The sequence below is a fragment of the Entelurus aequoreus genome, linkage group LG16 (genome assembly GCF_033978785.1).
Source record: "Entelurus aequoreus isolate RoL-2023_Sb linkage group LG16, RoL_Eaeq_v1.1, whole genome shotgun sequence".
NCBI lineage: Eukaryota > Metazoa > Chordata > Actinopteri > Syngnathiformes > Syngnathidae > Entelurus > Entelurus aequoreus.
Genome location: NC_084746.1, coordinates 8,994,586 through 9,022,441, shown reverse-complemented (window position 1 = coordinate 9,022,441; position 27,856 = coordinate 8,994,586). Strand labels below are relative to the sequence as shown.

The 27,856-nt window shown below is 37.5% G+C and overlaps 1 protein-coding gene across 1 annotated transcript in view; it reads left to right on the top strand.

Annotated features, from left to right (window-relative positions):
* epha4b (eph receptor A4b) overlaps positions 1-27,856 on the top strand; it is a 428,693-nt gene that overhangs the window by 310,114 nt on the left and 90,723 nt on the right. The window contains exons 13-14 of the mRNA XM_062023909.1: positions 23,059-23,168; positions 23,232-23,417. Of these exons, the coding sequence (XP_061879893.1) occupies positions 23,059-23,168; positions 23,232-23,417 (296 nt within the window). The remainder of the gene's footprint in view (positions 1-23,058; positions 23,169-23,231; positions 23,418-27,856) is intronic.

The following is a 27,856-nucleotide window of genomic DNA, read 5'->3' as shown; positions in this document are numbered from 1 at the left end:
TGTGGATCTACACCTGACATCCACTGTAATGATACCAAGTACATCAGCGTATTTAGTTGATACTACTATGATTACATTGATATTTTTTATCGTTACAAAAATCTTTTTTCCTTTTTTTAAAATGTATATTATGTTTATAAAGTCGGTAAATACGTCCCTGGACACATGAGGACTTTGAATATGACCAATGTATGATCCTGTAACTACTTGGTATCAGATCCATACCTAAATGTGTGGTATCATCCAAAATTAATGTCAAGTATCAAAGGAGAGAAGAAAAGTGATTATTACATTTAACAGAAGTGTAGATAGAACATGTTAAAACAGAAAATAAGCAGATATTAACAGTAAATGAACGAGTAGATGAATAATATTTTTTTACAGTTTGTCCCTCATATGTGTACAAAATAATAGGTGTATAAATGACACAATCATGTTACTGCATACTAATTAGGAGTATTTGTTTGTTTACTTCCTACTAAAAGACAAGTTGTCTAGTATGTTCACTATTTTATTTAAGGACTAAATGACAATAATAAACATATGTTTCATGTACAGTAAGATTTTTTGTTCAAATAATGATATTTTTTTTGTGGTCCCCTTTATTTAGAAAAGTATGGAAATACATTACAAAACAGCATGTAGTGCAATCAAGTGTCAGCATAAAAAAGGTTTCCCCTCCTGTGACTGCAGGCCGTGGGCAGGAAAAGTCCTCCAGCGGGACCGCAGACGTCCTCATTACAAAAGTTAACCCTGCACACTAAATGTCAGCGTTGCATAGTAAATACCTGTGGAGTGCAACTCCCTGCCTGACATTTGCCCTCGGCCATCGTGCAAACCTAACTTTGCTGGACAAGTGCCGGTTGCATAACGGTGTCCCCGCGTCTGAGTCGTGTGGCGTCCTGGCAGTGGACCAGACATGGCGTGTGCCGCCCCACCTTCCTTTAGGCCACTGTCACAAACAAGCCCTGAACAAAACGGAGACGCACGGGAATAAAGATTCAAACTGACATTATTTACTTTTTTAGGTCAGCTAAACCTGGCCGTGGACGTGATGCGTGTGTGTAAAGTCAACACAAAGGCTTTCCTGCCAAAAACTAGCACGCAGGAATTAAGCCACGCCCACCAAATTTGGAATAAATAAATATGTTTACATATGTAAGCTGCAGATGTATACTGGTACGAAAGATTTTTGTAAATGTTTATTTGTTTCCAAACAGTGCTTGTAACAAGGCAGTTAAACGGAAGATCAAACAAAACAGAAGTCATTGTCATGGACCCACTAGCTGCGCGAGCTAGCTCTCCAATCAGCTAAACAGACTCAATAACTCCACGGTGACGTTTTGCCAATATTATTGAGGAATTTGTCAAACTGTAACAAGGCAGTAAAACGGCTGATAAAACAAAACAGAAGTCATGGTCATGGACCCACTAGCTGCGCGAGCTAGCTCTCCAATCCGCTAAACAGACTCAATAACTCCACGGTGACGTTTTGCCAAAATTATTGAGGAATTTGTCAAACTGTAACAAGGCAGTAAAACGGCTGATCAAACAAAACAGAAGTCATGGTCATGGACCCACTAGCTGTGGAAGCCAGTTCTCCAATCAGCTGAACAGACTTAATAACTCCACGGTGACGTTTTGGCAATTTTATGGAGGAATTTGTCAAACTGTAACAAGGCAGTAAAACGGCTGATCAAACAAAACAGAAGTCATTCTCATGGACCCCACTAGCTGTGGAAGCCAGTTCTTCAAGCAGACTGAACAGACTTAATAACTCCACGGTGACGTTTTGGCAATTTTATGGAGGAATTTGTCAAACTGTAACAAGGCAGTAAAACGGCTGATCAAACAAAACAGAAGTCATTCTCATGGACCCACTAGCTGCGAAAGCTAGCTCTCCAATCAGCTAAACAGACTCAATAACTCGACAGTGACGTTTTGACAATTCTATGGAGGAATTTGTCAAACTGAAACTATACAAACAGAATGCCGTTATAAGTTAATGATACTAACACAGACACTTGTAAACATGTTAGCATTTTCGCTAATGCTAGCGGCACCAGCTTACATTATGATAGCTCATGCAAATATGCATGAAAATACTCCTACAGGCATCACAAATTGGACGGTTTAGTGAGTATGAATTGTTTTAGTTATATTGTAAAACTTGCAAACGTTGCTTGGAGTGATGAATATTGAATCTTTTCGAGCAGAAACGCTATGGACGGTTACAAACTATTTGTTGAACACCAAACACCAGGCGGTAACTATGTCACGATGGGGTTTTCGCAGATTACTGCGGGGTTCGTTCTCCCGAAATGCAGGCGGACCACTCTGGACATGGCGTGCGGGTTGGAACATGATTTATTCCTCAAAATATCAAAGTATTACAAAAAACAGAAAGCGAGCCGACAGAACAACGTGCCTGATCGCACTCGAAGCTAAAGTAAATACCGTACTTAGCATAGACTTTAGACAAGGAATACTCACGAAACTGTGGCATGAAACAAACAAATCTTACGTAGACATGGCATGAAGCAAACACTTAGCATAAACTAGAGACAAGGCAAAACTCACGGAACAGGTGCATGTAGCAAACAATGACGTCAGCCCGACTGACCGGCAAAGGCAGGCTTAAATAATGCCTCTGATTAGTGCTCGGGTAGCAGGAGAGCAGGCGAACACTAATCAGAGACAGGTGAACTTAATGAGCAACCATGGCAACCAAAACAAACTCAGAGCTGCACCAACAGGAACTGAAGGAGTCCAAAACTAACAGAAAACACAAAACATGATCAGGACCAGGGATCATGACAGTAGCCCCTCCTTAAGGACAGATTCCAGATGTCCACAAACACAAGGCAATATCAAGAGTCATGGGAGGGCGGAGGGGGGACTTGGCGGTGGGTCGCCAGACCAAGTGTCCCCGCAACCAGCGAGGGAGAGTCAGGTGGCGGCGACGCGTTGAACGCCGCTGCACTTGGCGAGGCGGGCGACCAGGGAACGGCCAAAAACAAACTCAGAGGTGCACAAACAGGAACTGAAGGAGTCCAAAACTAACAGAAAACACAAAACATGATCCGTGGTCCGGATCATGACAAAGTGAAGAAAAATCCGTAAATGAACCGCACCGTTTCATGAGCCGCAGGGTTCAAAGCGCAGGGGAAAATGTCGGGGAAAACACAGTAAATATGCAAAAATCTTCTGATTGACTCTGCAGTATTGGGTTCAACAATTTAACTATGCCATGACACCACAAACATAATACAATCCGACATTGATATCAGATAATGCTATGATATCAGCAAAAACTAATTGATATCAGCTTGTATCGGACTTGTGCAAAGCTGGACAGCGAGTCAACGTCACACGAGGTTGTTTTTTTCTCATATTTTAGTCAATTCACTCCAAAAAGAAGGTAGACACGACGGGCTATATCCCGCAAGGCTACTAGGACCTAGCAGCTACACAACAGCTAAGCACACAGTAGCACACGAGCCAGACGATCATTAATTGAACACAACATCTGCGGAGATAAACAAGTATCAAATGCGTACAGTTGCATATTATCTCCACATACAAAGTATTCAGGGCAAAACGCTTATTAGAAGGTATCCAGTAAGAAACGTGTCCGCATGGTTTTAACTGTCACACACTTTTTAACATGGGCAACTATTGTGACGACTGTGTAGCCTATACATGTTGCAAAATGGAGTCCCAGTAGTTACTAGTTGACTGGCTTCCAAGTGGGGTTGTTAAGTGTGTTAGTGTTAAGTGTGTTAAGTGTGTTAAGTGTGTTAAGTGTGTTAAGTGTCCACACGCTGGTGACAGCGAAACAAAAGGAGTGTCAGGTTTTCTACGCCATGTTTAAGATTGTAGTGCTAATGATTCATGACCCTTCTAACTGGAGAGTCTCTCTGTAAGTATTATGGAAATGAAGACATTTACACACACACACACACACACACACACACACACACACACACACACACACACACACACACCATGTATGTTCCCAGGGGATGATCACAGAAGTGTGACGCATGTCCCCCAGTCCCCATATGTTCTACACACATGCCCCAAAGCGCTGTGTGTGTGTGTGTGTGTGTGTGTGTGTGTGTGTGTGTGTGTGTGTGTGTGTGTGTGTGTGTGTGTGTGTGTGTGTGTGTGTGTGTGTGTGTGTGTGTGTGTGTGTGTGTGTGTGTGTGTGTGTGTGTGTGTAAAGATGGCCTCATGGTGTTGGACTGGGTGGAACCCAGCTGATAACCAGGTGACACCCTCCCACTCTTCCCCCACTTTGAAAATGTGTGTGTGTGTGTGTGTGTGTGTGTGTGTGTGTGTGTGTGTGTGTGTGTGTGTGTGTGTGTGTGTGTGTGTGTGTGTGTGTGTGTGTGTGTGTGTGTTCTTGTATTTCTACCCTTCTTGAGACACAAAGAAGGAAAAGTATCTTCCATATGAGGAGGTGTGAACAAGTGATGACATAAATCATGGTCCCAATAACATTGCCCCAAAAGGGACAAGCGGTAGAAAATGGATGGATGGAATAGACAATGTCTCGTTTGCACCCCTGCTGGTCAAAATGAGGTTGGTCCCAAAAAGGAGGGTTTTTTTTTCCGGATCGACTGTGTGTCACTTTTAAAAGTGCTCCCCCTCGGGTCAACATATGAAATAACAAGTGTGTGTAATTGCAATGCGCCCCCTTTGGCCAAAATTAATAGAATAAATAAATAAATATGTATATAGATACATACTGTAATAACTTGAAGTAAATATTGAAGATTAAAAACCAATTACCAACAAAAAAAAAATTAAAAAAAAGGTTTTTAACAAAAAGCAGTCTTTGTCTCACAATGTGTCGACTTTTTTTTTTTTTTACAAAATTGGAAACAATTTCTCATATTCTTTCTGCTTCTGTAATATTGCAATATTTTCTCGTAAAGTTATTACTTTTTTTATAAAAAAATATTACTTTTTAATGCAAAATGGTGACATTTGTCATATAAAATTAATACCTGGTATTTTTTTTTTAATAATACCTGGTATTTATATAGCGCTTTTCTAAATACCCAAAGTCGCTTTACACGTGTGTGTGTGTGTGTGTGTAAATAAATAAATAAATTAAAAAAAATTTAAAATAAAAAAAACAAGAAATTCTGACTTTTATCACAATATTGCCAATTTTTGTTGTTGTTCCTGTAAAATAGTGACATTTTTTGAGTAAAATTGTGACTTTTGTCATAATTTGGCAAAGTAAAATTCAGATTATTATTATAATATTGCCAACATTTTTAAGTTTCCTTATAAAATTGTGACTTTTGTCAAGTAAAAGTGCGACTCCTTTCATAAACTTGCCAAAATGTTAAGCTTTTCTTGTAAAATTGCGACTGATATTGAGTAAAATTCCAACTTTTATCATAATATTGCACAAATGTTCAGTTTTTCTTGTCAAATGTTGACTTGCGTTGAGTAAAATTTACAACTAGTATTGTAATACTGCCAAAATTCTAACTTTTTCTTGGGAAATTGTGACCTTTTTCTTGTAAAATTCCAACTCATTTTACACAACAAGCTTTTTTATATTTGCATAGTATGTATATATGATTCATGTTGTAAATACACTTCTTTATACATCTAAAAAGGCTGGTCCTAAAGATGGAGGCATTTTTTGTTTTGATTCCTACCAAAAAGAGGGTGGTCCCAAAAAGGAGGGATTTTTCACATTGACTGTGTGTCGCTTTTAAAAGTGCTCCCCCTCTGGTCAACATATGAAATAACAAGTGTGTGTAAGAAATTTAAAGTGCTCCCCCTCTGGTCAACATGTGTAATAAAAAGTGTGTGTAAGAAATTGGGTACTACGCTGTGTAGTGAAGCATGTTTAGCTATTCATCGTACTCCAGTGATAATGATACCTGGAAGAAACTTACTTTATTTGTCGCCATGGAGACCAGGATTAGTGATTTAGAAGTAGCTAAGGATGGGTGTTAGCTGCTAGCTAGCTAGCCATGTGTTAAAGCAGCTCTTCCTGAGGGTGTTTCAGTGTTATAACTTCACCTTTATCTTGACATTTTACACCAAAATGCATCCATTCTCTCTTTTCTGTCTACACACTGTGTCTGCTTGTAAGTACTCTGTGTGTGTGCGCTGCCCAACATGCTCCTCTGCTGGTAAAACCAGCAATGTCATTAGAAATGTATTTTTTTCTTTATTTTTGTAATGTGAACAGCCACAATAAAGATGGGATTTGACAAAAAAAACATCCAAACTGGACTTAAAACCCTGACAGCTGCTATAAATCCTAAAAGTGTGTCTCCATGTGTTATCTTGCAGGGATGTTCTGAGCAGCAGCACACAGCACAGGCCATGTTCAGCACACCATTACACCAAACAGCTTTTTTTCTCTTTTATGGCCTGAAATGTTTGTGCTAAATCTTTAAAAAAGCATTGAGCCTCACATGTTTATGGGTGATGGGGACTATTAAACTCCTGTTTGCAGCTAATGCTCAACACAGTGGAAACACACACACACACACACACACACACTCTTGTATTTGTTACCTTCTTGAGACCTGAGAAAAATGCCTCCCTCTTTAGGACCACCCTTTCTAGATATATAAAGACGTGTATTTACAACATTAATAATATATACATACTATGCAAATATAAAAAAGCTTGTTGAGTTGGAATTTCATAGGAAAAAGGTCACAATTTCACAAGAAAAGTCGTAATTTTACTTAACGCAAGCCAGCATTTTACAAGAAAAACTGAACATTTGTGCAATATTATGACAAAAGTTGAAATTTTACTCAATAACAGTCGCAATTTTACAGGAAAAAGCTTAACATTTTGCAAATATAATATAAATAATATAAAAAAAGCTTGTGAAAAATGAGTGGGAATTTCACAAGAAAAAGGTCACAGTTTCACAAGAAAAACGTAGAATTTTGTCAGTATTATAATAAAAGTCGTCATTTTACTCAACGCAAGTTAACATTATGCAATAAAAACTGAACATTTGTGCAATATTATGCTAAAAGTTGGAATTTTACTCAATAACAGTCGCAATTTTACAAGAAAAAGCTTAACATTTTGCAAATATAATTTAAATAATATAAAAAAGCTTGTTGTGAAAAATGAGTTGGAATTTCACAAGAAAAGGTCACAATTTCACCAAAAAAGTCGTAATTTTACTCAAAGCAAGTCAAAATTTGACAAGAAAAACTGAACATTTGTGCAATGTTATGATGAAAGTTGGAATTTTACTCAATAACAGTCGCAATTTTACAAGAAAAGCTTAACATTTTGCAAATATAATATAAATAATATAAAAAAAGCTTGTGAAAAATGAGTTGGAATTTCACAAGAAAAAGGTCACAGTTTCACAAGAAAAACGTAGAATTGTGTCAGTATTATAATAAAAGTCGTCATTTTACTCAACGCAAGTCAACATTTTACAATAAAAACTGAACATTTGTGCAATATTATGATAAAAGTTGGAATTTTACTCAATAACAGTCGCAATTTTACAAGAAAAAGCGTAACATTTTGCAAATATAATATAAATAATATAAAAAAGCTTGTTGTGAAAAATGAGTTGGAATTTCACAAGAGAAGGTCACAATTTCACAAAAAAAGTCGTAATTTTACTCGAAGCAAGTCAAAATTTGACAAGAAAAACTGAACATTTGTGCAATGTTATGATGAAAGTTGGAATTTTACTCAATAACAGTCGCAATTTTACAAGAAAAGCTTAACATTTTGCAAATATAATGTAAATAATATAAAAAAGCTTGTTTTGAAACAAGAGTTGGAATTTCACAAGAGAAAGGTCACATTTTCACAAGAAAAACGTAGAATTTTGGCAGTATTATAATAAAAGTCGTCATTTTACTCAACGCAAGTCAAAATTTTACAAGAAAAACTGAACATTTGTGCAATATTATGACAAAAGTTGGAATTTTACTCAATAACAGTCGTAATTTTACAAGAAAATGCTTAACATTTTGCAAAAATAACATAAATAATATAAAAAAGCTTGTTGTGAAAAATGAGTTGGAATTTCACAAGAAAAGGTCACAATTTCACAAAAAAAGTCGTAATTTTACTCAAAGCAAGTCAAAATTTGACAAGAAAAACTGAACATTTGTGCAATGTTATGATGAAAGTTGGAATTTTACTCAATAACAGTCGCAATTTTACAAGAAAAGCTTAACATTTTGCAAATATAATGTAAATAATATAAAAAAGCTTGTTTTGAAACAAGAGTTGGAATTTCACAAGAGAAAGTTCACAATTTCACAAGAGAAAAGTCACAATTTCACAAGAAAAACGTAGAATTTTGGCAGTATTATAATAAAAGTCGTCATTTTACTCAACGCAAGTCAAAATTTTACAAGAAAAACTGAACATTTGTGCAATATTATGACAAAAGTTGGAATTTTACTCAATAACAGTGGTAATTTTACAAGAAAAAGCTTAACATTTTGCAAAAATAATATAAATAATATAAAAAAGCTTGTTGTGAAAAATGAGTTGGAATTTCACAAGAAAAGGTCACAATTTCACAAAAAAAGTCGTAATTTTACTCAAAGCAAGTCAAAATTTGACAAGAAAAACTGAACATTTGTGCAATGTTATGATGAAAGTTGGAATTTTACTCAATAACAGTCGCAATTTTACAAGAAAAGCTTAACATTTTGCAAATATAAAGTAAATAATATAAAAAAGCTTGTTTTGAAACAAGAGTTGGAATTTCACAAGAGAAAAGTCACATTTTCACAAGAACAACGTAGAATTTTGGCAGTATTATAATAAAAGTCGTCATTTTACTCAACACAAGTCAAAATTTTACAAGAAAAACTGAACATTTGTGCAATATTATGACAAAAGTTGGAATTTTACTCAATAACTGATAATTTTACAAGAAAAAGCTTAACATTTTGCAAAAATAATATAAATAATATAAAAAAGCTTGTTGTGAAAAATGAGTTGGAATTTCACAAGAAAAGGTCACAATTTCACAAAAAAAGTCGTAATTTTACTCAAAGCAAGTCAAAATTTGACAAGAAAAACTGAACATTTGTGCAATGTTATGATGAAAGTTGGAATTTTACTCAATAACAGTCGCAATTTTACAAGAAAAGCTTAACATTTTGCAAATATAATGTAAATAATATAAAAAAGCTTGTTTTGAAACAAGAGTTGGAATTTCACAAGAGAAAGGTCACAATTTCACAAGAGAAAGGTCACAATTTCACAAGAAAAACGTAGAATTTTGGCAGTATTATAATAAAAGTCGTCATTTTACTCAACGCAAGTCAAAATTTTACAAGAAAAACTGAACATTTGTGCATTATTATGACAAAAGTTGGAATTTTACTCAATAACAGTGGTAATTTTACAAGAAAAAGCTTAACATTTTGCAAAAATAATATAAATAATATAAAAAAGCTTGTTGTGAAAAATGAGTTGGAATTTCACAAGAAAAGGTCACAATTTCACAAAAAAAGTCGTAATTTTACTCAAAGCAAGTCAAAATTTGACAAGAAAAACTGAACATTTGTGCAATGTTATGATGAAAGTTGGAATTTTGCTCAATAACAGTCGCAATTTTACAAGAAAAGCTTAACATTTTGCAAATATAATGTAAATAATATAAAAAAGCTTGTTTTGAAACAAGAGTTGGAATTTCACAAGAGAAAGGTCACATTTTCACAAGAAAAACGTAGAATTTTGGCAGTATTATAATAAAAGTCGTCATTTTACTCAACGCAAGTCAAAATTTTACAAGAAAAACTGAACATTTGTGCAATATTATGACAAAAGTAGGAATTTTACTCAATAACAGTGGTAATTTTACAAGAAAAAGCTTAACATTTTGCAAAAATAATATAAATAATATAAAAAAGCTTGTTGTGAAAAATGACTTGGAATTTCATAAGAAAAGGTCACAATTTCACAAAAAAAGTCGTAATTTTACTCAAAGCAAGTCAAAATTTTACAAGAAAAACTGTACTTTATGCAATGTTATGATAAAAGTTGGAATTTTACTCAATAACAGTCGCAATTTTACAAGAAAAGCTTAAAATTTTGCAAATATAATGTAAATAATATAAAAAAGCTTGTTTTGGAACAAGAGTTGGAATTTCACAAGAAAAAGTTCACAATTTCACAAGAAAAACTTAAAATTTTGGCAGTATTATAATAAAAGTCGTCATTTTACTCAACGCAAGTCAAAATTTTACAAGAAAAACTGAACAATTGTGCAATATTATGATGAAAGTTGGAATTTTACTCAATAACATTCGCAATTTTACAAGAAAAAGCTTAACATTTTGCAAATATAATATAAATAATATAAAAAAAGCTTGTGAAAAATGAGTTGGAATTTCACAAGAAAAAGGTCACAATTTCACAAGAAAAACTATTATAAGTATTATAATAAAAGTCGTCATTTTACTCAACGCAAATCAAAATTTTCCAAGAAAAACTGAACATTTGTGCAATATTATGATAAAAGTTGGAATTTTACTCAATAACAGTCGCAATTTTTACAACAAAAAGCTTAAAATGTTGGCAATTTTACTCGACAAAAGTCACAATTTTATAAGAAAACTTTGAAATGTAGGCAATTTTATAATATAATCAAAATTTTACTTGGCAAAATCATGACAAAAGTCATCATTTTACTCAAAAAATGTCACTATTTTACAAGGACGACAAAAAAATTGGCAATATTGTGATAAAAGTCAGAATTGTATATTACAAATGTCACCATTTTGCATTAAAAAGTAAGGATTTTACATTAAAAAGTAATAATTTTAGGAGAAAATATTGCAGTAATACAGAAACAGAAAGAATATGAGAAATTGTTTCCAATTTTATAAGACAAAAGTCGACACATTGCGAGAAAAAGACTGCTTTTTGTTATTTATTTTGTTTGTAATTGTTTTTTAATCTTCATTATTTACTTGAAGTTATTACAGTATGTGTCTATATACACATTTATTTATTTGTTTTCATTAATTTTGACCAACGGGGGCACATTTCAATTTCTTACTCACACTTGTTATTTCATATGTTGACCAGCAGGGGTGCAAATGAGACATTGTTTATTAGATGCAATGTTATTGATTTATGTCATCACTTGTTCACACCTCCTCATATGGAAGATACTTTTCCTTCTTCATGTCTCAAGGAGGCTAGAAATACAAGAACACACACACACACACACACACACACACACACACACACACACACCCCTGCAAGGTCGGCCTAACACAATAAGTTAAACACTTCCAACAGGCTCGGTGATCAATTGATCAATAATTTGGTGGTAGAGCACAGACCCCCGCTGCAGGGTGTGTGTGTGTGTGTGTGTGTGTGTGTGTGTGTGTGTGTGTGTGTGTGTGTGTGTGTGTGTGTGTGTGTGTGTGTGTGTGTGTGTGTGTGTGTGTGTGTGTGTGTGTGTGTGTGTGTGTGTGTGTGTGTGTGTGACCCCTAGTAAATCTGGAGGTGGTCATGTCCAGAGGGGCTGCAGAGAGTGAATGTGTTGGATGTGAGGGTCTCTATAGGAACATCTGGGACTTGTACATAGTTGTCACCATGGGGGGTGCAAGTGACACTAAGTCCATAGTTGTCACCATGGAGGGGTGCAAGTGACACTAACTACATAGTTGTCACCATGGGGGGTGCAAGTGACACTAAGTCCATAGTTGTCACCATGGAGGGGTGCAAGTGACACTAAGTCCATAGTTGTCACCATGGAGGGGTGCAAGTGACACCAACTACATAGTTGTCACCATGGGGGGTGCAAGTGACACTAAGTCCATAGTTGTCACCATGGGGGGTGCAAGTGACACTAACTACATAGTTGTCACCATGGAGGGGTGCAAGTGACACTAACTACATAGTTGTCACCATGGGGGGTGCAAGTGACACTAAGTCCATAGTTGTCACCATGGGGGGTGCAAGTGACACTAAGTCCATAGTTGTCACCATGGGGGGTGCAAGTGACACCAACTACATAGTTGTCACCATGGGGGGTGCAAGTGACACTAAGTCCATAGTTGTCACCATGGGGGGTGCAAGTGACACCAAGTCCATAGTTGTCACCATGGGGGGTGCAAGTGACACTAAGTCCATAGTTGTCACCATGTGGGGTGCAAGTGACACTAACTACATAGTTGTCACCATGGGGGGTGCAAGTGACACTAACTACATAGTTGTCACCATGGGGGGTGCAAGGGACACCAAGTCCATAGTTGTCACCATGGAGGGGTGCAAGTGACACTAACTACATAGTTGTCACCATGGAGGGGTGCAAGTGACACTAACTACATAGTTGTCACCATGGGGGGTGCAAGTGACACTAAGTCCATAGTTGTCACCATGGGGGGTGCAAGTGACACCAACTACATAGTTGTCACCATGGGGGGTGCAAGTGACACTAAGTCCATAGTTGTCACCATGGGGGGGGGGGGAGAGGGGGGTGCAAGTGACACTAATTCCATAGTTGTCACCATGGGGGGTGCAAGTGACACTAAGTCCATAGTTGTCACCATGGGGGGTGCAAGTGACACCAACTACATAGTTGTCACCATGGGGGGTGCAAGTGACACTAAGTCCATAGTTGTCACCATGGGGGGTGCAAGTGACACCAACTACATAGTTGTCACCATGGGGGGTGCAAGTGACACTAAGTCCATAGTTGTCACCATGGGGGGTGCAAGTGACACCAACTACATAGTTGTCACCATGGGGGGTGCAAGTGACACTAAGTCCATAGTTGTCACTATGGGGGGTGCAAGTGACACTAAGTCCATAGTTGTCACCATGGGGGGTGCAAGTGACACTAAGTCTATAGTTGTCACCATGGGGGGTGCAAGTGACACCAAGTCCATAGTTGTCACTTTGGGGGGTGCAAGTGACACTAAGTCCATAGTTGTCACCATGGGGGGTGCAAGTGACACCAAGTCCATAGTTGTCACTATGGGGGGTGCAAGTGACACCAAGTCCATAGTTGTCACTTTGGGGGGTGCAAGTGACACTAAGTCCATAGTTGTCACCATGGGGGGTGCAAGTGACACTATGTCCATAGTTGTCACCATGGGGGGTGCAAGTGACACTAAGTCCATAGTTGTCACCATGGAGGGGTGCAAGTGACACTAACTACATAGTTGTCACCATGGGGGGTGCAAGTGACACTAAGTCCATAGTTGTCCCCATGGGGGGTGCAAGTGACACCAACTACATAGTTGTCACCATGGGGGGTGCAAGTGACACCAACTACATAGTTGTCACCATGGGGGGTGCAAGTGACACTAAGTCCATAGTTGTCACCATGGGGGGTGCAAGTGACACTATGTCCATAGTTGTCACCATGGGGGGTGCAAGTGACACTAAGTCCATAGTTGTCACCATGGCGGGTGCATGTGACACCAAGTCCATAGTTGTCACTATGGGGGGTGCAAGTGACACTAAGTCCATAGGTGTCACCATGGGGGGTGCAAGTGACACTAAGTCCATAGTTGTCACCATGGGGGGTGCAAGTGACACTAAGTCTATAGTTGTCACCATGGGGGGTGCAAGTGACACTAAGTCCATAGTTGTCACCATGGGGGGTGCAAGTGACACTAAGTCTATAGTTGTCACCATGGGGGGTGCAAGTGACACCAAGTCAATAGTTGTCACTTTGGGGGGTGCAAGTGACACTATGTCCATAGTTGTCACCATGGGGGGTGCAAGTGACACTAAGTCTATAGTTGTCACCATGGGGGGTGCAAGTGACACCAAGTCAATAGTTGTCACTTTGGGGGGTGCAAGTGACACTATGTCCATAGTTGTCACCATGGGGGGTGCAAGTGACACTAAGTCCATAGTTGTCACCATGGGGGGTGCAAGTGACACTAAGTCCATAGTTGTCACCATGGGGGGTGCAAGTGACACCAACTCCATAGTTGTCACCATGGGGGGTGCAAGTGACACTAAGTCCATAGTTGTCACCATGGGGGGTGCAAGTGACACCAACTACATAGTTGTCACCATGGGGGGTGCAAGTGACACCAACTACATAGTTGTCACCATGGGGGGTGCAAGTGACACCAACTCCATAGTTGTCACCATGGGGGGTGCAAGTGACACTAAGTCCATAGTTGTCACTATGGGGGGTGCAAGTGACACTAAGTCCATAGTTGTCACCATGGGGGGTGCAAGTGACACCAAGTCCATAGTTGTCACCATGGGGGGTGCAAGTGACACCAAGTCCATAGTTGTCACTATGGGGGGTGCAAGTGACACTAAGTCCATAGTTGTCACCATGGGGGGTGCAAGTGACACTAAGTCCATAGTTGTCACCTTGGGGGGTGCAAGTGACACTAAGTCTATAGTTGTCACCATGGGGGGTGCAAGTGACACCAAGTCCATAGTTGTCACTTTGGGGGGTGCAAGTGACACTAAGTCCATAGTTGTCACCATGGGGGGTGCAAGTGACACTAAGTCCATAGTTGTCATTGTATGAATGTTGTCATTCATCAGGTCTTTGTAGTCTCAGGTCATTCATCATCACAACTGGACTATTTGGTTTGTACTAGAATATGTTTCACCTCTCATCTGACTAGACTTCATCACTTCATGTTCATAGTCTTAGACTTAGATTGGTCACATCTAGTCTTAGACTTAGAATGTTACTTCTAGTCTTAGACTTAGATTGTTACATCTAGTCTTAGACTAGACTTGGACAATTACTATTACTAGTACACATGTTGGACCAATGGTACATTGGACTATTACTAGTACTAGTACACATGTTGGACCAATGGTACATTGGACTATTACTACTACACAAGTTGGACCAATGGTACATTGGACTATTACTATTACTAGTACACATGTAGGACCAATGGTACATTGGATTATTACTAGTACAAATACACATTTTGGACCATTGGTACATTGGACTATTACTATTACTAGTACACTTTGGACCAATGGTACATTGGACTATTACTAGTACAAATACACAATTTGGACCATTGGTACATTGAACTAATACTATTACTAGTACACATGTAGGACCAATGGTACATTGGATTATTACTAGTACAAATACACATTTTGGACCATTGGTACATTGGACTATTACTATTATTAGTACACATGTAGGACCAAAGGTACATTGGACTATTACTATTACTAGTACACATGTAGGACCAAAGGTACATTGGACTATTACTATTACTAGTACACATGTAGGACCAAAGGTACATAGGACTATTACTATTACTAGTACACATGTAGGACTAAAGGTATATTGGACTATTACTATTACTAGTACACATGTAGGACCAAAGGTACATTGGACTATTACTATTACTAGTACACATGTAGGACTAAAGGTACATTGGACTATTACTATTACTAGTACACATGTAGGACCAAAGGTACATAGGACTATTACTATTACTAGTACACATGTAGGACCAAAGGTACATAGGACTATTACTATTACTAGTACACATGTAGGACCAAAGGTACATTGGACTATTACTATTACTAGTACACATGTAGGACCAAAGGTACATTGGACTATTACTATTACTAGTACACATGTAGGACCAAAGGTACATTGGACTATTACTATTACTAGTGCACATGTAGGACCAAAGGTACATAGGACTATTACTATTACTAGTACACATGTAGGACCAAAGGTACATTGGACTATTACTATTACTAGTACACATGTAGGACCAAAGGTACATTGGACTATTACTAGTACTAGTACACATATAGGACCAAAGGTACATTGGACTATTACTATTACTATTACTAGTACACATGTAGGACCAAAGGTACATTGGACTATTACTATTACTAGTACACATGTAGGACCAAAGGTACATTGGACTATTACTATTACTAGTACACATGTAGGACCAAAGGTACATTGGACTATTACTAGTACTAGTACACATGTAGGACCAAAGGTGCATTGGACTATTACTATTACTAGTACACATGTAGGACCAAAGGTACATTGGACTATTACTATTACTAGTACACATGTAGGACCAAAGGTACATAGGACTATTACTATTACTAGTACACATGTAGGACCAAAGGTACATAGGACTATTAATATTACTAGTACACATTTAGGACCAATGGTACATAGGACTATTACTAGTGCACATGTAGGACCAAAGGTACATTGGACTATTACTAGTACACGTGTAGGACCAAAGGTACATTGGACTATTACTATTACTAGTACACATGTAGGACCAAAGGTACATAGGACTTTTACTATTACTAGTACACATGTAGGACCAAAGGTACATTGGACTATTACTATTACTAGTACACATGTAGGACCAAAGGTACATTGGACTATTACTAGTACTAGTACACATGTAGGACCAAAGGTACATTGGACTATTACAAGTACAAATACAAATTTTGGACCATTGGTACATTGGACTATTACTATTATTAATACACATGTAGGACCAAAGGTACATAGGACTATTACTATTACTAGTACACATGTAGGACCAAAGGTACATAGGACTATTACTATTACTAGTACACATGTAGGACCAAAGGTACATAGGACTATTACTATTACTAGTACACATGTAGGACCAAAGGTACATTGGACTATTACTAGTAGTAGTACACATGTTGGACCAATGGTACATTGGACTATTACTAGTACACAAGTTGGACCAATGGCACATTGGACTATTACTATTACTAGAACACACGTTGGACCAATGGTACATTGGACTATTACTATTACTAGTACACATGTAGGACTAAAGGTACATTGGACAATTACTATTACTAGTACACATGTAGGACCAAAGGTACATTGGACTATTACTATTACTAGTACACATGTAGGACCAATGGTACATTGGACTATTACTATTACTAGGACACATGTAGGACCAATGGTACATTGGACTATTACTATTACTAGTACACATGTAGGACCAAAGGTACATAGGACTATTACTATTACTAGTACACATGTAGGACCAAAGGTACATAGGACTATTACTATTACTAGTACACATGTAGGACCAAAGGTACATTGGACTATTACTATTACTAGTACACATGTAGGACCAATGGTACATTGGACTATTACTATTACTAGTACACATGTAGGACCAAAGGTACATAGGACTATTACAATTACTAGTACACATGTAGGACCAAAGGTACATTGGACTATTACTATTATTAGTACACATGTAGGACCAAAGGTACATTGGACTATTACTATTACTAGTACATATGTAGGACCAAAGGTACATTGGACTATTACTATTACTAGTACACATGTAGGACCAAAGGTACATTGGACTATTACTATTACTAGTACACATGTAGGACCAAAGGTACATTGGACTAATACTAGTACAAACACTCATTTTGGACCATTGGTACATTGGACTAATACTATTACTAGAACACACGTTGGACCAATGGTACATTGGACTATTACTATTACTAGTACACATGTAGGACCAAAGGTACATAGGACTATTACTATTACTAGTACACATGTAGGACCAAAGGTACATAGGACTATTACTATTACTAGTACACATGTAGGACCAAAGGTGCATTGGACTATTACTATTACTAGTACACATGTAGGACCAAAGGTACATTGGACTATTACTATTACTAGTACACATGTAGGACCAAAGGTACATTGGACTATTACTATTACTAGTACACATGTAGGACCAAAGGTACATAGGACTATTACTATTACTAGTACACATGTAGGACCAAAGGTACATAGGACTATTACTATTACTAGTACACATGTAGGTCCAATGGTACATTGGACTATTACTATTATTAGTAAACATGTAGGACCAAAGGTACATTGGACTATTACTATTACTAGTACACATGTAGGACCAATGGTTCATTGGACTATTACTATTATTAGTACACATGTAGGACCAAAGGTACATTGGACTATTACTATTACTAGTACACATGTAGGACCAAAGGTACATTGGACTATTACTATTACTAGTACACATGTAGGACCAACGGTACATTGGACTATTACTATTACTATTACACATGTAGGACCAAAGGTACATTGGACTATTACTATTACTAGTACACATGTAGGACCAAAGGTACATTGGACTATTACTAATACTAGTACACATGTTGGACCAAAGGTACATTGGACTATTACTATTACTAGTACACATGTAGGACCAAAGGTACATTGGACTATTACTATTAGTAGTACACATGTAGGACCAAAGGTACATTGGACTATTACTATTACTAGTACACATGTAGGACCAAAGGTACATAGGACTATTACTATTACTAGTACACATGTAGGACCAAAGGTACATTGGACTATTACTATTACTAGTACACATGTAGGACCAAAGGTACATTGGACTATTACTAGTACACATGTAGGACCAAAGGTACATTGGACTATTACTATTACTAGTACACATGTAGGACCAAAGGTACATTGGACTATTACTATTACTAGTACACATGTAGGACCAAAGGTACATTGGACTATTACTATTACTAGTACACATGTAGGACCAAAGGTACATTGGACTATTACTATTACTAGTACACATGTAGGACTAAAGGTACATTGGACTATTACTATTACTAGTACACATGTAGGACCAAAGGTACATAGGACTATTACTATTACTAGTACACATGTAGGACCAAAGGTACATTGGACTATTACTATTAGTAGTACACATGTAGGACCAAAGGTACATTGGACTATTACTATTACTAGTACACATGTAGGACCAAAGGTACATTGGACTATTACTATTACTAGTACACATGTAGGACCAAAGTTACATTGGACTATTACTATTACTAGTACACATGTAGGACCAAAGGTACATTGGACTATTACTAGTACTAGTACACATGTAGGACCAAAGGTACATTGGACTATTACTATTACCAGTACACATGTAGGACCAAAGGTACATTGGACTATTACTATTACTAGTACACATGTAGGACCAAAGGTACATAGGACTATTACTATTACTAGTACACATGTAGGACCAAAGGTACATAGGACTATTACTATTACTAGTACACATGTAGGTCCAATGGTACATTGGACTATTACTATTATTAGTACACATGTAGGACCAAAGGTACATTGGACTATTACTATTACTAGTACACATGTAGGACCAATGGTTCATTGGACTATTACTATTATTAGTACACATGTAGGACCAAAGGTACATTGGACTATTACTATTACTAGTGCTCATGTAGGACCAAAGGTACATTGGATATTTGGGTTAAAGGATATTTCAAGCGCACTTTGGCCAAAGATTGAAGAGAAATGAAGATTGTTTCTTACCCATGTCCAGTTGTTGTCTGATGGTGTGTAAAAAGTGTGTAGTTTGCACACCAGGATTGTAACCCCACTGGGTATGTCTTCTCTAGGCACTGTGGGTATATCAAAGCCAAGCAGGACCCCGATGAAGAGAAGATGCAGTTCCAGCATGGCCGAGGTAATGACACACCAAATGGTCTTAACGGTAATTTCAATGCATGCTCGCTTTCATTTAGTTTGATTAAAAACATGTTTTGACATGTTAGCTGTGTAATTGCCTCGCATTAGCACACACGCTACTGTGGTGCATCTAATTCAAAATGATTGGCTCAACTTTTAATTAAAAAGTGTGTTCTAGTTGGATAACTCAACGGAATGTTGTCACATTTATGTTGGAATAAACCAGGCTTTTTTTGGTACAAATTGTAGGACGGCACTCCTTTGGTATTCCCTTTAAAACGTTGAGTCATCATATGTAGCCCTATACTTCCTCACACACACACACACACACACACACACCTAGACTCAATCCACACACGGTACACTACTTATTGTTGTCTTATTTTTTACTGAACCCCAAAGCAGTGAAGTTGTCACGTTGTGTAAATGGTAAATAAAAAGAGAATACAACAAATCATTTTCAACTTATATTCAATTGAATAGACTGCGAAGACAAGATATTTAACGTTCCCACTGGAAAATGTTGTTATTTTTTGCAAATATGAGCCCATTTGGAATTTGATGCCTGCAACATGTTTCAAAAAAGCTGGCACGAGTGGCAAAAAAGACTGAGAAAGTTGAGGGATGCCCGTCAAAGACTTATTTGGAACATCCCACAGGTGAACAGGCTAATTGGGAACAGGTGGGTGCCATGATTGGGTATAAAAGCAGCTTCCATGAAATGCTCAGTCGTTCACAAACAAGGACGGGGCGAGGGTCTCCACTTTGTCAACAAATGCCTGAGCAAATTGTTTAAGAACAACATTTCTCAACCAGCTATTGCAAGGAATTCACCATCTACGCTCCGTAATATCATCAAAAATCTGGAGAAATCACTGCACGTACTGCATCAAAAAGCGACATTGGTGTGTAAAGGATATCACCACATGGGCTCAGGAACACTTCAGAAAACCACTGTCAGTAACTACAGTTGGTCGCTACATCTGTAAGTGCAAGTTAAAACTCTACTATGAAAGACAAAGCCATTTATCAACAACACCCAGAATCTAAGATGGACTAATGCAAAGTGGAAAAGTGTTCTGTGGTCTGACGAGTCCACATTTCAAATTGTTTTTGGAAACTGTGGACGCCGTGTCCTCTCGACCAAAGAGGAAAAGAACCATCCGGACTGTTGTAGGGTGAAAAGTATCAACAACACCCAGAAACGCCTCGCTGGGCCCGAGCTCATCTAAGATGAACTGATGCAAAGTGGAAAAGTGTTCTGTGGTCTGACAAGTCCACACTTCAATTTGTTTTTGGAAACTGTGGACCAACGAGGAAAAGAACCATCCGGACTGTTGTAGGGTGAAAGTGTAAAAGGCAGCATGTGTGATGGTATGGGGGTGTATTAGTGGCCAAGACATGGGTAACTTACACATCTGTGAAGGCACCATTAATGCTGAAAGGTACATACAGCTTTTGGAGCAACATATGTTGCCATCCAAGCAACGCTACCATGGGCGCCCCTGCTTATTTCAGCAAGACAATGCCAAGCCACGTGTTACAACAGCGTGGCTTCATAGTAAAAGAGTGCGGGTACTAGACTGGCCTGCCTGTAGTCCAGACATTGAAAATGTGTGAAGGCTAAAATATGAGAAGGGAGACTGTTGAACAACTTAAGCTGTACATCAAGCAAGAATGGGAAAGAATTCCACTTCAAAAATGTGTCTCCTCAGTTCCCAAACCTTTACTGGGTGTTGTTAAAAGGAAAGGCCATGTAACACACTGGTAAAAATGCCTTTTTTGCAATGTGTTGCTGCCATTAAATTCTAACTTCATGATTATTTGCAAAAGTTTCTCAGTGTGAACATGAAATATCTTGTCTTTGCAGTCTATTCAATTGAATATAAGTTGAAAAGGATTTGTTGTATTCTCTTTCTATTTACCATTTACACAACGTGACAACTTCACTGCTTTTGGCTTTTGTGTTTACTATGTTTAATTGTCTTTGCTTTAGGTGAGAACTTTGCATAAAACCCTTTTTGGGTTTCTTTTCCCACCTGCGCTTATTTCTTAGTACTCCTTTCTAGTCTCTATGTATTTTACCAACGTTACCTTCTGTACTGTTTATATCAGGGGTCACCAACACGGTGCCCGCGGGCACCAGGTAGCCCGTAAGGACCAGATGAGTAGCCCGCTGGCCTGTTCTAAAAATAGCTCAAATAGCAGCACTTACCAGTGAGCTGCCTCTATTTTTTAAATTGTATTTATTTACTAGCAAGCTGGTCTCGCTTTGCCCGACATTTTTAATTCTAAGAGAGACAAAACTCAAAGAGAATTTGAAAATCCAAGAAAATATTTTAAAGACTTGGTCTTCACTTGTTTAAATAAATTCATAATTTTTTTTTACTTTGCTTTATAACTTTCAGAAAGACAATTTTAGAGAAAAAATACAACCTTAAAAAGGATTTTAGGATTTTTAAACACATACCTTTTTACCTTTTAAATTCCTTCATCTTCTTTCCTGACAATGTAAATCAATGTTCAAGTATTTTTTTTTTTTTTATTGTAAAGAATAATAAATACATTTTAATTTAATTCTTCATTTTAGCTTCTGTTTTTTCAACGAAGAATATTTGTGAAATATTTCTTCAAACTTATTATGATTAAAATTCAAAAAAATTATTCTGGCAAATCTAGAAAATCTGTAGAATCAAATTTAAATCTTATTTCAAAGTCTTTTGAATTTCTTTAAAAAAAATGTTTCTGGAAAATCTAGAAGAAATAATGATTTGTCTAGCTTGGTCCAATTTATTATATATTCTAACAAAGTGCAGATTGGATTTTAACCTATTTAGAACATGTCATCAAAATTCTAAAATTAATCTTAATCAGGAAAAATTACTAATGATGTTCCATAAATTATTTTTTTAATTTTTTCCAAAAGATTCGAATTAGCTAGTTTTTCTCTTCTTTTTTTCGGTTGAATTTTGAATTTTAAAGAGTCGAAATTGAAGATAAACTATGTTTCAAAATTTAATTGTCATTTTTTTTCGTGTTTTCTCCTCTTTTAAACCGTTCAATTAAGTGTAAATATCATTAATTATTAATAATAACATAGAGTTAAAGGTAAATTGAGCAAATTGGCTATTTCTGGCAATTTATTTAAGTGTGTATCAAACTGGTAGCCCTTCGCATTAATCACTACCCAAGAAGTAGCTCTTGCTTTCAAAAAGGTTGGTGACCCCTGGTTTATATTGTGCGAACAAATAACATTTCTGTATAGAACAGCAGCTACACGACGTGTCTAATGATGTCATCATTTCAACACCACCCGAGCCACGTTATTCCACCACGGACGGTCTTTCTGCAGAAATGGCAAAACACGCGACTTTTATTAAAGCCCATAAAGTGGGCGCGCTCGTTTCCATGGAACATTTATGAGATTTGGGAGCAGAATTGATGTTTTTTTTCCTTGTTGTTTCCACAGTCAAGCTCCCCGGCAGCAGGACTTACATCCACCCTCACACCTACGAAGACCCCAGCCAGGCCGTCAGGGACTTCGCCAAGGAGATCGACGCCACCAATATTCTCATCGAGAGAGTTATCGGCGCCGGTGGGTGAACATCTCCTCGGGTCTTTTCAGAGGGAGAGTCCTTCAAGTCAACGTTGTGTGCAGGGGAGTTCGGGGAGGTGTGCAGCGGGCGCCTCTGCGTGCAAGGCAAGCGCGAGATCTACGTGGCCATCAAGAGTCTGAAGGCGGGATACTCCGACAAGCAGAGGCGGGACTTCCTGTCTGAGGCCTCCATCATGGGGCAGTTTGACCACCCCAACATCATCAGGCTGGAGGGCGTGGTCACCAAATGTGAGTCAGGCTTTAACGTGCCCCTTTTTAGGTGTGTGACGTCGCACCACACACACACACACACACACAGCTGACCCTGGGTCTGATGAAAGCTCTGTTGCCATGGTAACGCAGTCATCACGCATGCTCAAACAGCCACTTGTTTACCTCACATGATTGTGTTACAGCGTGTGTGTGTGTGTGTGTGTGTGTGTGTGTGTGTGTGTGTGTGAGAGAGGCCTGGTTCAACAAGATAGCTGATTGGTTATCTCTGGCCCTGCATGGCTCTCATAAACACTATCTCTCTCTCTCTCTCTCTCTCTCTCTCTCTCTCTCTCTCTCTCTCTCTCTCTCTCTCTCTCTCTCTCTCTCTCTTCCCATCTCTGCTTGTCAGCTGTGTCCATCTCTGGCCGTGTTCATCTTATCTTCTCATTCATCGCTGCCTCTTGTTGGCCTCGTCTCTGCATCTCTCATTCGCTACCTTTTTTTTTTTTTTTTTCCGGCCGGCCGTGTCGCGGTGAAAAGAAGGTCTTGTCGTCCTGTTTCTCCCGCTAGACGTGCTCAATCGCCGTGCAAGTGTAAAAGGAAGTTAGCGGCAATAATTGCGTTTTAATCATTTAAGCTATCTATCAATATTATTATATTAATATAAAAAAGTATATAGAGTACCGCCAAAGGGACAAGCGGTAGAAAAAAAAACCAAACATTTCTGGACTATAGAATGCACCGGAATATAAGCCACACCCACTACATTTTTTAAATATCAGTATACATCATAAATGTTTATTTACATACCTTAATTGTTTCCAAACAGTGTTTGTAACAAGGCAGTAAAACGGCTGATCGAACAAAACAGAAGTCATGGTAGCTCTCCAATCAGCTAAACAGACGGCGACGTCTTGGTGAATTTACTGAGGAGTTTGTCAAACTGAAACAATACAAACAGAATGCAATTGTAAGGTAATTGCAAGTGTAAAAGGAAGTTAGCAGCAATAATTGTATTGGCGGTAAACTACTTTAAGAATTCAAGCTATCTATCAAAACCAATATAAAAAAACAACTAAATATAGTGTACGGTATGTTCCGGAATATACAGTGCACCGGTATATAAGCCACACCCACTACATTTTTTAAATATCAGCCGCACTGCACCACAGGTATATACATTGTGAAATGAGTTATTTACACATTAAGATTGTATAAATGTTTATTTACGTACCTCAATTGTTTCCAAACAGTGTTTGTAACAAGGCAGTAAAACGGCTGATCGAACAAAACAGAAGTCATGGTAGCTCTCCAATCAGCTAAACAGACGGTGACGTCTTGGTGAATTTACAGAGGAGTTTGTCAAACTGAAACAATACAAACAGAATGCAATTGTAAGGTAATTGCAAGTGTAAAAGGAAGCTAGCGGCAATAGTTGTATTGGCAGTTAACTACTCTATGATTTAAGCTATCTATCAAAACCAATATAACAAAAACAACTAAATATAGTGTACTGTATGTTCCGGAATATAGATCGCACCGGTATATAAGCCACACCCACAACATTTTTGAAATATCAGCCACACTGCACCACAGGTATATACATTGCGAAATGAGTTATTTACACATTAATATTGTATAAATGTTTATTTACGTACCTTAATTGTTTCCAAACAGTGTTTGTAACAAGGCAGTAAAACGGCTGATCGAACAAAACAGAAGACATGGTAGCTCTCCAATCAGCTAAACAGACGGCGACGTCTTGGTGAATTTACTGAGGAATTTGTCAAACTGAAACAATACAAACAGAATGCAATTGTAAGGTAATTGCAAGTGTAAACGGAAGTTAGCGGCAATAGTTGTATTGGCAGTTAACTACTCTATGATTTAAGCTATCTATCAAAACCAATATAACAAAAACAACTAAATATAGTGTACTGTATGTTCCGGAATATAGAGCGCACCGGTATATAAGCCACACCCACAACATTTTTGAAATATCAGCCACACTGCACCACAGGTATATACATTGTGAAATGAGTTATTTACACATTAAGATTGTATAAATGTTTATTTACGTACCTCAATTGTTTCCAAACAGTGTTTGTAACAAGGCAGTAAAACGGCTGATGGAACAAAACAGAAGTCATGGTAGCTCTCCAATCAGCTAAACAGACGGTGACATCTTGGTAAATTTACAGAGGAGTTTGTCAAACTGAAACAATACAAACAGAATGCAATTGTAAGGTAATTGCAAGTGTAAAAGGAAGTTAGCGGCAATAGTTGTATTGGCAGTTAACTACTCTATGATTTAAGCTATCTATCAAAACCAATATAACAAAAACAACTAAATATAGTGTACGGTATGTTCCGGAATATAGAGCGCACCGGTATATAAGCCACACCCACAACATTTTTGAAATATCAGCCACACTGCACCACAGGTATATACATTGTGAAATGAGTTATTTACACATTAAGATTGTATAAATGTTTATTTACGTACCTCAATTGTTTCCAAACAGTGTTTGTAACAAGGCAGTAAAACAACTGATCGAACAAAACAGAAGTCATGGTAGCTCTCCAATCAGCTAAACAGACGGTGACATCTTGGTGAATTTACTGAGGAATTTGTCAAACTAAAACAACACAAACAGAATGCAATTGTAAGGCAATTGCAAGTGTAAAAGGAAGTTAGCGGCAATAATTGTATTGGCGGTAAACTACTTTAAGAATTCAAGCTATCTATCAAAACCAATATAAAAAAACAACTAAATATAGTGTACTGTATGTTCCGGAATATACAGTGCACCGGTATATAAGCCACACCCACTACATTTTTTAAATATCAGCCGCACTGCACCACAGGTATATACATTGTGAAATGAGTTATTTACACATTAAGATTGTATAAATGTTTATTTACGTACCTCAATTGTTTCCAAACAGTGTTTGTAACAAGGCAGTAAAACGGCTGATCGAACAAAACAGAAGTCATGGTAGCTCTCCAATCAGCTAAACAGACGGTGACATCTTGGTAAATTTACTGAGGAGTTTGTCAAACTGAAACAATACAAACAGAATGCAATTGTAAGGTAATTGCAAGTGTAAAAGGAAGTTAGCGGCAATAGTTGTATTGGCAGTTAACTACTCTATGATTTAAGCTATCTATCAAAACCAATATAACAAAAACAACTAAATATAGTGTACGGTATGTTCCGGAATATACAGTGCACCGGTATATAAGCCACACCCACTACATTTTTTAAATATCAGCCGCACTGCACCACAGGTATATACATTGTGAAATGAGTTATTTACACATTAAGATTGTATAAATGTTTATTTACGTACCTCAATTGTTTCCAAACAGTGTTTGTAACAAGGCAGTAAAACGGCTGATCGAACAAAACAGAAGTCATGGTAGCTCTCCAATCAGCTAAACAGACGGCGACGTCTTGGTGAATTTACTGAGGAATTTGTCAAACTGAAACAATACAAACAGAATGCAATTGTAAGGTAATTGCAAGTGTAAAAGGAAGTTAGCGGCAATAGTTGTATTGGCACTTAACTACTCTATGATTGAAGCTATCTATCAAAACCAATATAACAAAAACAACTAAATATATTGTACGGTATGTTCCGGAATATAGAGCGCACCGGTATATAAGCCACACCCACAACATTTTTGAAATATCAGCCACACTGCACCACAGGTATATACATTGTGAAATGAGTTATTTACACATTAAGATTGTATAAATGTTTATTTACGTACCTTAATTGTTTCCAAACAGTGTTTGTAACAAGGCAGTAAAACGGATGATCGAACAAAACAGAAGTCATGGTAGCTCTCCAATCAGCTAAACAGACGGCGACGTCTTGGTGAATTTACTGAGGAGTTTGTCAAACTGAAACAATACAAACAGAATGCAATTGTAAGGTAATTGCAAGTGTAAAAGGAAGTTAGCGGCAATAGTTGTATTGGCAGTTAACTACTCTATGATTTAAGCTATCTATCAAAACCAATATAACAAAAACAACTAAATATAGTGTACGGTATGTTCCGGAATATAGAGCGCACCGGTATATAAGCCACACCCACAACATTTTTTAAATATCAGCCACACTGCACCACAGGTATATACATTGTGAAATGAGTTATTTACACATTAAGATTGTATAAATGTTTATTTACGTACCTCAATTGTTTCCAAACAGTGTTTGTAACAAGGCAGTAAAACGGCTGATCGAACAAAACAGAAGTCATGGTAGCTCTCCAATCAGCTAAACAGACGGTGACCTCTTGGTGAATTTACTGAGGAATTTGTCAAACTGAAACAACACAAACAGAATGCAATTGTAAGGTAATTGCAAGTGTAAAAGGAAGTTAGCGGCAATAATTGTATTGGCGGTAAACTACTTTAAGAATTCAAGCTATCAATCAAAACCAATATAAAAAAACAATTAAATAT